Genomic DNA, 13,243 nt, shown 5'->3' on the forward strand with positions numbered 1-13,243 from the left:
TCATCAAGACAAATCAGGGAACTTTCCAAACAATGTATAATCATACTATAGACAAAAACCTGCTCAAAGGTATACATTACAAACACCACAGATCTTGAACTCTTCAATCTAAGCATTTTTCTGCCCCACTAATGCAATGTCTACATTATCCTTTGTAAAAAAAAAAGTCCCAATAGATCAGACCTGGGCAAAGGCCGGCCCGCCTCCTGTCTCTGAAACCGGCCCGCCCGCCCGCCAGAATATATACTATATATACAGTATTGGGTAAACTATATACGTCGGCTGCTAAACCATCTGTTCTCATGCGGCCCCTTGGGAAAATTAAGTGCCCACCCCTGCACTAGATCGACTGCACACACCAGAAATCAGCGATTTTCCATCCGACCAATTCAAGAAATTGGAACTGACCAACATTCTTACAACGATTTTAAAAGTTTTTGAAAATAGAGAAATAAGTCACAACATGGAGGTTTTTTTAAATTTAATATTTCCAAAACAAAAAAATCCTTTTAGACTTATTGGTCACCTTAGTCGTTAATATTGGTGCCATTGTATTTGAATCATACCAAACAGACTGAAACCAAAAGCAAGCAAGGTTGCTGTAAATGTTCACGCAATATTCAGAGCAAACCGCAGTCCTACCGACATCTTTATTTTTACAAAAAATTGCTCAGAAATACCTGCACAGGGCAGAAAATTCAGCGCAACATAATTTCAGGAGATGAATTGTATACCAGTCCATTCAAAGATTTTTCAGAAAATACTTTTTTAATAACAGATCGAAAATATAATCCTGTTTTAAAAATTCAGGTAAACTGGTAATTGGAAAATAGCTTCACGGCCACAGCTTGGTTGAGATGAACTCGATAACGGTCTCAGCCTTGACCTACCTCATGCAAATTTTTAAAGAAAGAAATGAGAGGGGATGTTAACCCTGCCACGTTTCATACAGTACACATTAGATTATGTTGCTAATCTCGGTGTAGTGTACCTAAACATAAACAAAGCAAACATATATCAGCTCACACACACAAACACACAGACGCTCTGAGAAATAATTAGCAGAGCAATTTGACAGAACTGTAAGCAAGTATGCCACCGTTTTCATGTAACCGTTAATTGCCTAACCTTTGTCATATTGAGAAACGTCTTTCTACTCTCCAGACTATCTTAAAGCTCATTGAATATTCAGTGTATGATGTTACTTGCTCGCTGTTGCTTGTAGTTTGAGATTTGCTCCTGGGGTCTGTCCCAGCCTCTAACTCCTATCCTAAGCTGCTAGCATCTGGTTGATCAGGCCACCCCGTTATTTTCCAGAAACTATAATCAGGTCAGGGTGTCTTATCACCACCGCAGCTGTTGCGCTAATCTGATCATACCTAACCTTGCAGATCAGGTTGTCTTTCAAATAATTTTGCACCAAAAGTCAATTCTTGCGTGACTCCTGTCCCATTGTGGAGGCCATGCGTGTCATGTGTGGTCACAGCTTTGGAGCACACAGACACGCATACACACATCCTAACATGCACGCACGTAACACTCACACACACACACACATACACTAGCAAATAATGTACCACTTCGATTAACTGTTTAAACTTTGTATGTGGTGATGTGGCTGTACGTTCGCGCGCTTGTAACAGCTTCTTAAAAATAAATTTTAAAAAACTTTAGCTATTGAACGAGGACACGGCATAATGCGATGTTTTGCATCAAGAATGTTATATATGCCCGTTACCCATTTTAGAACCTTTTAAATATTTAACAAAGAAACCTTGATAGCCACTCGCTTAGCACCTATGATTTGAATAGTCCACAACATGCTGAAGTAGTCAGAAACCCTTATTACAGGGCCATGACAGTGTGGTATGAACAATGTAAATCTGTTGTTAAATGTCATGTGGTTTTATTTCTATAAAGCGCATTGTCTTTCCTGGTAACATGCTATAACCTGTCTCATTCCTGCTGTTATTATTATCATTAATGAGAAATTAAACCTTTTACAAGAGGTTCTTATGGACAGTCCAGATTTTATGCCATCTACTCAGTTACTTACAAACATAATGTTACTCAGTTTTTTAAGCAATATCATGTACGACTTTCTCAGTGCATCACTTAAAATTATTCTACTTCTTTAATCGGTATGTTGTTACTCTTCGAGTATAACATACAAGGTTAGCGAGAGCATAAATGACTGTCAGTAGCTGTAAATGCTATACATTGTGTCAAAACCTCAACATATGATGTTGTTAACAACGTCAATAAATTTGACAGGACATGAAACAGTAATCGGATTTGATGATGAGAAATAAAAAACGCACGTATTGTTTACTCCATAAGCAGTCAACAGGTCTAACATCTTTCTAAGATAATAGATATCATTTATTCAACGAGTCTTCATTCCCTTAGAGTCTCGAATCATTACTCTCAATTTCTCCACCTGTTCTTCTTTGGTATTTGTGTCCTCCAAGTCACTAAAAACCAGAAATCGACCCTTAGCATTTGTCAGAACTTTTTTCAAAGCATCACTGGCGTTCTCAATGTCTTTTTTTATATTAGAGCTTCTTTTGTCCCCAAAGGTGAAGGCAACAATCAGGTGTTTTCTTAAGTTTCTTCCCCATATTTTTTTGAATTGTTTATAAATATCATACTCCTCATTCGTGTAGCGTATGTCACATCGAATAGCCAGCAGCACGGCATAGCGGGCACTTGACTCTTTTGCTTCTCTCTTCACAAATTTTACTTCTTTTGTCAAGTCTTTATGAGAACGATCATGACCATTAAGACTAATAAAGTCGGGTGTGTCAATAACCTGTAAAGGAACAAACCATAGATTAGATCAATTTATCGATCAGTTAATTGGAGACATTTGGAAAGAGAAAGAGTGTATGTGTTGTGTATTGAGTTTTCACACACACAATATATATATATATATATATTCATATATGCATAGTTATATGTACGAATAGTTAGAGACTAGTGCATGGTCATTTATTTGCTCGTCATTAAAGCTTACGCACATGTTTCATACCATTTGAGTATTACAGTAGACGAGAATAACATGGCTTTATGTTAATAACAAGAACCTCTAGGATTCCCCCAATTGTTTGGAGCTGGGCTCTCTCTCTCTCTTTCATTTTGAGTAATAACGAGAAACAGAGAGCGCGCGCGCATGGGCGAAAGTGTTGGTGTGGAAGATGAGAGAGGTTGAGGGAAAATGAAGAATGGTTGGTAGGAGTGTAAGTGTTAGGTAACGAGTGATTGAAACGATAAGATCATATTCATGCATTTCATATAATTTACATATACTACTTGTGTTTATTCTACGGCCGATGACGAAATGTATATCACGCCCTGCTTTGAAAGGGTCGTCGACCCATCAAATAATTAATTCAATTCAGTTCTCTTTCATTTTGATGCATTATCATATAAATTATACAAGAAGTACAAGAATACCTTCAGGTGTATGCCTTCCTCTGTTCTGTTGTCAGTTTTTCTATTTAATGTTGTGCTGTTCATCCCACTGCCAACAGGAAAAGACTTTCTGCCCATGATTATGTTACCTAGGGTGCTCTTTCCGTTTCCTGTTTTGCCAAATATAACAATTGCTATTGAGTTTTTGTCACTGCCTTGTGCATGTGCCATAATTCCTCTGAAAAAATCAATCAATCAATCGATAGATCACACATTCAATCAATACATCCCTTAAACATGGTATATATTAAATGTCTAGCTACCGTTTGGAAGGAGAAAATCCTATTTTTCACGTATATTGTTCATTTTTAAATATATTTTTTCTGTACTGTTAAAATCAACCGTCAGACCTAGTTATACTACAGAAGAAAATATGACACTTTTAGAAAGCAGATTCTTTAGCAGAACGGCTCACAAGGACCAACAGCACACACGACGTTCAGAAAACACTAGTCTGCCTCTGTCTCTCTAATTGCTTCTCACTGTCACTCGAACGTTAGGATGCCTTCAAAAACATTTGTATAACAGTTCATCTAAAGTCATACTAAAGTCATATTTAATGTGTACTTACGTTCGTAAACAAGGTAAGAAGTATGAACAACGACACGATCTTGTAGGACGAGAGAACGAGAAACTGAAGGTGAGTAGCATACGCAACGGCCGCGGTGTGGCTCAGGCGTGAAACGTCTGCGACTTTGTTATAAATGTAAATACATATTTGTGACTTCGTTACTATCACTTACACGCTCACACACTTTGCTACTTGCTTGCTTGCTTGGTTGTTGACTAATTCCACGTCTGATTTTGCTGGTAAATGGGCTTCCATTATTAAACTTGATTTTTTTTTTCTTGGTTTGAAGTTTCTATGTTTTTACGCTGCCACGTTTCCATACATTTTTTTAAAACATTGATCAGGGAATTTGTTATTTGTTACGCATTTTTTAAAGAAAACATTGGACATCCATGACTGAAGAAATGATGTAAATGTAAACACTGTAAAAAATATTCTACAATAAAAGCACAGTATTGACAGTGATGCCAGCTACTTGCTTTCGGCTGTTTTGTGCAAAATCGTAAAAAAGAAATGATATAAAAGCTCAAAAAATATGGTTTACGTGTGAGTGTGCTGCTTCATCTCTAATATTGAAGTTTTGCTCAGTCGTGTTGTATTATTTCCTGTCCTTGTAAACGAGAGATGTAAGCGGTAAGATTCCCTCGAGCATGTACGACTAAGAGATGGATTGTGTTGCTTTTAACTAGTGAACGTGATATAATGATAATACTAAAGGTGATATAATGTTGACTGCTGAGAATGTTGATAAGTTGCAAAGAACAGTTTTGGCGTGTCCTTATATCGTTACCTCTGCATCACACATCCGAGCACCATTCATAAGAAAAGAAAGCTAAAAAGAGAAAATGGAAGCAAGTAAAAGAAAGACATTAGAAAAAAAAAGAAATAAAGCATTTAAGTTCTAAGCTCTCTCTCTCTCTATCTGTCTCTCTCTCTCTCTCTCTCCTTATTATATACTTCTAAATACAGCATTTGAATTCTTAGACAAAACGTCAAACATTTAATAAAGAATGGAATGTGAACCTTTGTAAATACAAGAGATTTCGTTTTATCACAGACGTAGATTGTGTAAGAAAATTGGAGAGTGAGAGAATAATACCAGACGAGTGGAACAGATACAAATTCCACAAACGCACACACACGCAGTAATGTTAAAGGAAGTCGTGAAAGGGGCAGGACTAGGCCTACTACTCGTCTGCTCTTTATTTTGAGCGAAAGGACGTTTGGCTCCGCCTACCCGACATCGCGCTCAATAATTTACACACGTTGCGAGGTTCAGATTTACTCCAGTCTGTTTTGGAGCATATCTGTGTACTGGCCTTAACATCTGTTCCTGATGTCATGAGTAATTCGGACTGAAAGATAATTCTGTTCCGTTCGCTCCGAGAAGCAAGTGAAGGTGTGTTTGTTTCTTTCTGTTTAGTTCTTCTAGGACATATATTTTTCCTCATAACCACTTAGATATCTCAGTTTTTACCTGCTTAAAGTACATGTACAGGCGTGATGATAATATTGATAAAATACGTGCAGTTAGGGCTTCACCTACAGCAGGTTTGGTATTACTAGATGTTTAGCACGAACAGCTGTGATTATATCCAAACACGGTAATACAAGAAAATAAAATAAATTTTTTTTAGATTGTTTTGTACATTGAAAGCTGCAATTTTTCTTCCTCTCGTTTAGATACGATTAGATTTACTATTTTAAAACTGTCTTTAGAATGTTCTTGTCATTTCCTTTTAAAGAAAGAAACAAGAATGTCCTTATCACCTTAAGAGCACTTTATCCTAACTTAAAGAATGCGTGATAAACTGTCTCAACCGGCTGAAAAAATAGTGTAAAAATTAATATTAAAAGACCTATGAGCAAACCTAACCTTTCGATAATTATTTTTTGTTGCTGTTGTTGTTGTTGTTGAGCTGGATTCAATGCATTTGAGTTATGTGTCCTTTACTTTTAGAAGAGGCAGCAGCTATGTCTTTATTTGCCGAAGAAAATTCAGCTTCATCATCCAGTAAGTCTCCAGAAATAGAGCTTGATGATTTTTCTACGCCCACGAGTTTAAAAAATGGTAAAGATATGTTAGAAATAACCGTGTGAAACTCTAGTGGATACATGCTTGTGATCTGGATGTATGAGCAGACAGATGTATGAGCAGACAGATGGCCAAAATGAGACATAACTAGATTAAAATGATATACATTGTAAGAGACAGTAATTTTATAGTTATATGCACAAACATGTAATGTCGTAGACAATAAGTAGAATAATATTGGTGCCATTGTATTTGACTGTAATTAAACTGTTAAAAATTACTGGAAACTCATTTAGTTTCATGTTTACGATTGCATTTATAATAAGTAGATAATGTTTTTAAGAGATGATAATTTATTTTATTCAGAAAGTGAATGTAACGCGCTAGAAGATCCCGCCTGGCGTATTGTAATCGTGGGGAAGACTGGGAATGGAAAAAGCAGCCTTGGAAACATCATTCTTCGTTGTCAAGACGACACGTTTGTGATCGGCAGTGGGATGAACAGCACAACAACAAAGCACTCAGTGAAAAGGAACCTCTCAGAAAATCTTGAAGTAATGCTAAATAATGTATTAATGCAAGCCTGCCTATTGAATATTTGTGTTTGCTATTTAATGAGCAGCTTCGTCAAGGACCCCTGGTTAGTTTGTATTTTATTTACGACTTAGGCAACTTGCTATATAGAGTATGACACACTCATGACTAAAGTAAAGACAAATGTCGTCGTGAATATGTTTTTGTGTAATAGGTAAACTAAAACAAAAATTTCCATTTTTATATTTTCTTGCATGTTGATCTTTTTTAAGGTTCGTTTTGTTACTTTATGTATGGGCAATGTATCTTAAATCCCTGCTCGTTTAAGAATGCCTTTGTTGAATATGTCTTTCTAGGTAGTCGACACACCAGATCCTGTTAACTGTGATATGGATGAATCTACTGCTAAACTGGAAGTTACCCAGTGGAAAGGTTGTACTAACATGGGAGTGGTAGTGGTCATTCGCTGTGACGTTCGGTACACCGCCGAGGAATATGCTATCTACAAACAGATCAAAGAGCACTGGGGGTCTGACTTCTGTAAACACCTCGTGGTGGCCTTCACGTTTGGGGACAGGCTCGAGCAAGACCTAGACGACTTCGGGAAACAGCTGGAGAACGGGTGCCCTGAGGTGGTGAACGTGCTACGTGATGCGAATCAGCAATATGTTGTTTTTGACTGCTCCGCAGGAAAGTATGATGAACCCCGGCACAAACATTCCGTAGATAAACTTATGAAACTTATCAAAACGGAAATACCGTCAACGAGTGGTTACATATCTTGGTTATATTGCACTACGGTAGGTAAGACCCGTAAATTAATTGCAAATACTCCTATTTTAAGTAAACTTGTTACTGCCCACCCACAAGACATGAATACCTGAATTCTCAGCAGAGGTGTGAGGCTAAAGGAAAGAGTCAGACTTCTCCTTCTACATGTCCTTATGTTGCAACGATGAACTTGTCACTTCCTTGCCATTTGGCAATTACGCTCTAAAACACCTTTCACCACATCATAATTTCTTAGTCACTTTTATTAAGACTGACATTGGGGTATAGGCATGCAGGTTAAAGTCCCAGTAAAAAGAGGCTTAAGTATTAAAATGAGTGTATAATCGTTTCCGATTATCTTGATTTTCTTGTGAAAATGTTAGAATTTAGTAGAAATGTTACTCGGTCTGCTGACATGTTGGTAGAGTTCGCTTCAACACATACCTATAATTTATTGTGAGTAACATATTTATTAAGTACTGCAAAGGGTTAGAGGTTCATAGGGACACTTACTGGTCGTTATGTTTTTCTATTGTTTGTTCTCGTTATTTTGCTTCTTCGTTTCTTTCTTTATTATCAATAAACTAATAAAGTAAGAACTGGCGTACAGTTGTCTATATTTACTGTTTAGAACAGGGATGCACAACCTACGGCCCGCTGGCCATATCCGGCCCGCGAAACTTCTGCCCACAGTGCAGGAAATCGGCATGTTAGTATTAAAGAAGACTAAAAAAAACGAAAAAAGGAAGAAGAAGTATTTATCCCCACGTAGGGAGCGTTTCCCAATCTTTTTTTTCGGCTGGAGATGTGAGAGGAAGAACTTTTCGATTCAGTTCTCCGACTTGGTGTCTCTACGATGAGGCCGGACATTCAGAAGTTGGTTTCGGGAAAACAACTTCAATATCCCCTAATTACTACATAATTATGGTAAGCGGGTCACACTTGTTTCTATTAAAAAAATGGTATCTGCTCTATTTTTTTTTTTCCTTTTGTATTTTTTGCGGTGAAGTGGCCCGCGACACGGCTGTCCGAAATGGATATGGCCCGCAGGCCGAAAAAGGTTGTGCATCACTGGTTCAGAAGATACCATACGGTATTGTTCCCAGTCAGCAACATAAATTATATCACAATGAGATTAAGAACACGAAAATGCTGAGCACACTAGGAAAAGCAAGTAATTAGTGGTCTCTCATCCGTTTTTCCTGCCTGCCGACAAAATGTTTCACCTGACATATTCTAATCAAATATTTGCTAAACCTTCTGTTATATATTTTCTACACTCTCCCTTTGTGTCAAGGTGTGTGTACTAACGTGAGAGGAAATAGTGAGTGAAAGTGTGTGAGTAAAGAATTGGAGAAATAAAGGATTATTGGTGAAAAGCACAGGGTGAGCCCCATGAAACCAGTGTGTACTATCCATTTCATTTCACTTCCAATCATGTAAGGATGTACCGGGGACCATCCGGTACCTTACTAGACTTGGTATTATACAAATTTCTCATTCCACTACAGAGCAAAACACAACAAAAATGGCAAAAAAATGATCAGAAATAACACGTCTAACTTTTAACATTTAATGTTTAAACATTTGTAAATGAAGAGTTAAAAATATTGAACTAAAGACACACAGACATATTGGTATTAAAAACAATCGGCGAAAAAAACACACTTTTGATGAGCCTTTCTATAAGAGTCATGCGATACCTATTTGACAAATATTTAACGATGTTATTTTGTGGTTGATTTTAAATGCTACTGTGTACAGAATGTTTTCATAAGATCTTGTTTCTGTTTCACCTGACATTCTAACGAAATATTGGCTAAACCTATATTATCTCTTGCCTGGCACCTTCTTTAATAAAATAAGACCCATTTCCAGGTCTATCCATCAAACTCTATTAAACAGAAAGTTAAGTTTTGCTGCATCTAATTCAAACACCGACGTTGTGTTCATCTACCCTCTAACTTACATCCATTGGTGTGGATGTGGGGTTGCACTCTATACTTTATTTTCTTCCTCCACATCCAAGTCAACAGATCGTGTGACGAGTATTTAGTCAGCGAGGCGTCAAGGCAAAGGGAAGCAACTCGATACCCGCCTTTCTGTCTGGGTTGTCTAGGTTATCAATGTTCACATTCTTATTATAGCTCATTAGTATACAACTTATAATAAATTATATTCATATATAACTATGGGGTGATTTAAAATTACATCCAAAAAAATAAGTATTATTTGTCTTTATGAAGTGTAATCTACAACTAAGAAAGGTGTTTTATTTTTTGTTTCAATTAGTCGGAGCAGACGACGTGATATGGAGTGTTATTTGTGATTGGATGTTTTGTGTGACTTTCATTCACGTGACTTTGGTGATGGGGGCGTGGGTATTATTGATTTGAGGTTAGGGGAGAGGAAGCCACGCCCACATGTACGGCATGTGGTCCTCGAATGTCATCCTTTAATAAAAATCTATGCCAATATTCCTTCAATCTTGCTACTTTTCGCTTAAAAAAATATCACCACTCACTTTCAGCTTATAAACGTGCGGTCGGGCAGAAAGATGTGCTCACAGGGGCACAAAAGCGTTGCCCTATTTTCACAAAGGAGATAACTTCATCCAACCCAAAATGACATGAGATATGGGGCAACTGAAACAACTTTCATTAATACTTGCATACAGGGTTTTGTCTGGAAGTATCAACATACACAAATAATTGAAAAATTAAAGGCATGTTTAGAAATAAACAAAGAAATTTTGCTAAATTCTGGCTACCATATAAACAACTTGTTACCGAGACATAAATGCTGATATTAGTGATATATATATATAAATGACTTCTTGATAACTTAGAACTATATATGTATTGACATTAGGTTTGTGTGCTCACGTATGATGTGAAGTAAAAGACTTTGCTTCTTAGTTTGAAAACACGAGAATATAAATTACTATGTTGGTGTTAATAAAACTACAGAAAAAAAATATTTCAAAACTTATCAGATCATTAAAGGACAAACCTCTGTGCTTGTGTTCTCTCTCTGCCTGACGCTCACGCTCTTTTGCCTAGGCCCTGAACCTGTAATACTAAATTACCACTTTAAATTCTCAGGACTCAATTTATAATGTGAATTATTTGCAGTGAAAAATATATGCAATTCAAAGTATATTTTGAAGCTAAATTTTAAAATGATGGTTTAAAGAAAACCCCAACCTGTATTAGAACAAAATGATATCTTGAATTTTTTTTGGCCATTTAGATAGTTTTACAAAATATTAGGATTGTCAGATGTTTGTGACTGTGGTCAACAAGTATCAGTGTTAATGTTCTCTTGTTCGAGAAAAGCAATAAAACTATTTTATAGTTTAAGGAAGGATTAGAATGATTTATTTTATCGCTAATTCATAGGAATATGCGTTTAAACATAAACTGTTGATTGAACGTTGCAACAATTTCCGCCATAAGGTTGGTTATCTGCAGGATTTAATGACTCAATCTTTCGAAGTGTTAGATAACTAACAGACATCATGCAGCTATCATTTAAATGAATCACGAACAACCACGTAAAAGGTGAACGTTATATCTTTACTTCTTTTTCTCCCTTCAGCTACCACCTTCTGTCGCTTGTCTGTCCCGCTTGCACGGGGACACACTCTTGAATTACTGAAATATCTGACTGTGACGGTGACCCACCTCTTAGAAACACCCTTCTCGGTAACGTGCACTACCTTCTACAGATCCGATGTCGGAAAATGCCAAGCAAACTGCGACTTTGACCGAAATGAGAGACACAAACACACAGGGACAGTTGTTCTGCGCCCTCAACAAAAGACTTCCCACCCTCCTCTCCTCTAAAAGGTCAACCATTTGTCAATCATCTACATTCAACACTAACAACATACAATGACGTACAAAGCAGAGACGACAGAGGCAATGACTGACATCTAACGAAGGAGGTTCCTAAATGCAGTGGATAGTCGTCTCTCATCTTTTCCCGTTTATCTTTGCACATAGCCTTCTAGTTGTCGTTATTTTATTTTATGAGGGGGATAAAATCAAAGACTTTCTTCCTCTAAAGGTGGAGACATAAAATTTGTCCCGCTGGAAATAGAGTAGATTCGAGATAAATTTTATAATTAGTGAATTTTTTTCCCGTCAAAAGCTTTACTTATCAAATATTTTGTAACGGAGCATATAAACCAGCGGTTCTCAACCTGTGGGGCGCGACCCCCAGGGGGTCGCGACGTGCCTACAAGGGGGTCGCGAAGGTGGTCATTTTTTAAAAAAGTTTCTTATACTGGTATTAGTGAAATTAGTTTACATTGTGTAACCGAGTGGTGCGGGGGCTCAAACTCCAAATCTCTTCTCCCTATTCAAGTACACTGTCTCGGCAATGCAGTGACTTCTCACTTCCAAAACTCAAAACACAATCCCCCTCTCAACAATTAAGCCTCCAATCTCCCTCCTCTCACCTTTTGCCCTCTCTCTTCCCCAATCTCTCATCGCTGACTCCCCTCTCCCTTTCCAGTCACATCTCTCTTTTTTTTTTAACATCTAAAAGGCACGCATTCAGGAAACGTCCATCATTCACACCCTTTCATTCGCACGTGCTCAGTCCTAGTACTCTATAGGTCCCTGACAGAAGGCCATGACCAGACAAGGGAAAGACACCACCATATTACAAACAACTGACAAGATGAATGCTTTCGTCCGAAAGACTTCGTTGTGGACGCAAAAGATACGCCAAGAAAATATTTTTGATATGTTTCCGTGCTTGTGTAAGTGCAAGGCTGACGTTAACTTGAATCTTGATCAGGTGAAGAATGTAATTATTGCCCATCTAAGCGGACTGCAAGAAAGGTTTCAGCATTATTTCGCTGAAATTGATGTGACTAAATACGATTGGATTCGTAATCCATTTCTGGCTGATCCTAGCACAAGCGGGTTGTCCAAGCAAGAAGAAGAGCAGCTCATCGACCTTTCGAGTGACCAATCCCTGAAAATGGTCTTCCAAACAACACCAGTGCCAACATTCTGGATTAGCGTCAACGGTGAATATCCTCTCCTTTCTGAGAAAGCAATGAAAGTTCTGCTGCCATTTTCAACTTCGTATATGTGTGAGAAAGGATTTTCAGCATTGGCAGCTGAAGTCTCAATACAGAAATCGTGTGGACGCAGAGGCTGAGCTGCGAATAGCAGTGGGTACGAACATCGCACACAGGTTCGCTTCTCTATGCAACAGCAAGCAGGCTCAACCTTCTCATTAATCAAAGTGAGTGTCCAATAAAATAATATTTATTAGCACCGCAGAATTTGCTTTAGTAAAATTTCATTAACAGTTATACTTCTTGCAGATACTAACTTTGTTCTTCCGTTGTTGAATTGCATTGATTTCCTCGACGCGGCGTTCGAGGTTAGTTAAGCCCCCCCCACCCCGCTCTTCCACCGACCTAGCTGGCTAAGGGGGGTCGCGGACGTACCGGTGTTCGTCAGGGGGGTCGTCACATGTAAAAGGTTGAGAACCACTGATATAAACTTTACTAGATGACGAGCAGTAAAGGGAAAAGACAATATCTAAATGTCAGTAACCTTATTTGTGTAAATGTGTTTCCCTTAAAAAAAAATTTTCAATATCATACCTCTCAACCGACTGGAATTTCAATCCCTGTGAAGACCTTACAAAAAAAGAAACAGAATAACATAAAAAAATGGATAGGTAATTGTGGGGGCAATATTTTTACCATTTCCCCTCAATATAAATACATCTTCTTACCTTTCTCCTTCATTGCGGGTAAATACACTACATAAATGTTTATTTTGAGGAGTAGTACTAATAGATTCGTATAAAGGTTAAGACACGAACTG

The 13,243-nt window shown here is 37.7% G+C and overlaps 3 protein-coding genes across 6 annotated transcripts in view; 1 reads left to right on the plus strand and 2 right to left on the minus strand.

Moving 5' to 3' along the window:
- Nucleotides 1-13,243, minus strand: part of LOC112574545 (GTPase IMAP family member 4-like) — a 283,763-nt gene that overhangs the window by 250,282 nt on the left and 20,238 nt on the right. The window lies entirely within an intron of this gene.
- Nucleotides 1-13,243, minus strand: part of LOC112574535 (GTPase IMAP family member 4-like) — a 287,359-nt gene that overhangs the window by 247,598 nt on the left and 26,518 nt on the right. The gene's annotated exons all lie outside the window — the stretch shown is intronic.
- On the plus strand, nucleotides 5,324-7,957 carry LOC112574536 (immune-associated nucleotide-binding protein 8-like). 4 transcript variants are annotated; one of them, XM_025255677.1, is made up of 4 exons: nucleotides 5,324-5,444; nucleotides 6,006-6,116; nucleotides 6,447-6,634; nucleotides 6,971-7,957. In XM_025255677.1, exons 2-4 carry the CDS (start codon nucleotides 6,020-6,022, stop codon nucleotides 7,496-7,498), a joined length of 813 nt encoding a protein of 270 aa, XP_025111462.1. In that variant the 5' UTR covers nucleotides 5,324-5,444; nucleotides 6,006-6,019; the 3' UTR covers nucleotides 7,499-7,957. The 4 variants fall into 4 exon arrangements, with proteins under 4 accessions (XP_025111462.1, XP_025111464.1, XP_025111461.1 ...); XM_025255679.1 differs by having other exon boundaries at nucleotides 6,006-6,059; XM_025255676.1 differs by lacking the exon at nucleotides 5,324-5,444 and having other exon boundaries at nucleotides 5,942-6,116.

This window comes from Pomacea canaliculata, linkage group LG10, assembly GCF_003073045.1.
Source record: "Pomacea canaliculata isolate SZHN2017 linkage group LG10, ASM307304v1, whole genome shotgun sequence".
Classification (NCBI taxonomy): domain Eukaryota; kingdom Metazoa; phylum Mollusca; class Gastropoda; order Architaenioglossa; family Ampullariidae; genus Pomacea; species Pomacea canaliculata.

Bases quoted from the DNA above. Each gene is read 5' to 3' on its own strand.
- LOC112574536 (XM_025255676.1), top strand. From the start codon at position 5,987: ATGTGTCCTTTACTTTTAGAAGAGGCAGCAGCTATGTCTTTATTTGCC. The intron at 6,117-6,446 runs GTAAAGATATGT...TATTTTATTCAG, and splicing joins GCCCACGAGTTTAAAAAATG to AAAGTGAATGTAACGCGCTA. The intron at 6,635-6,970 runs GTAATGCTAAAT...ATGTCTTTCTAG, and splicing joins ACCTCTCAGAAAATCTTGAA to GTAGTCGACACACCAGATCC.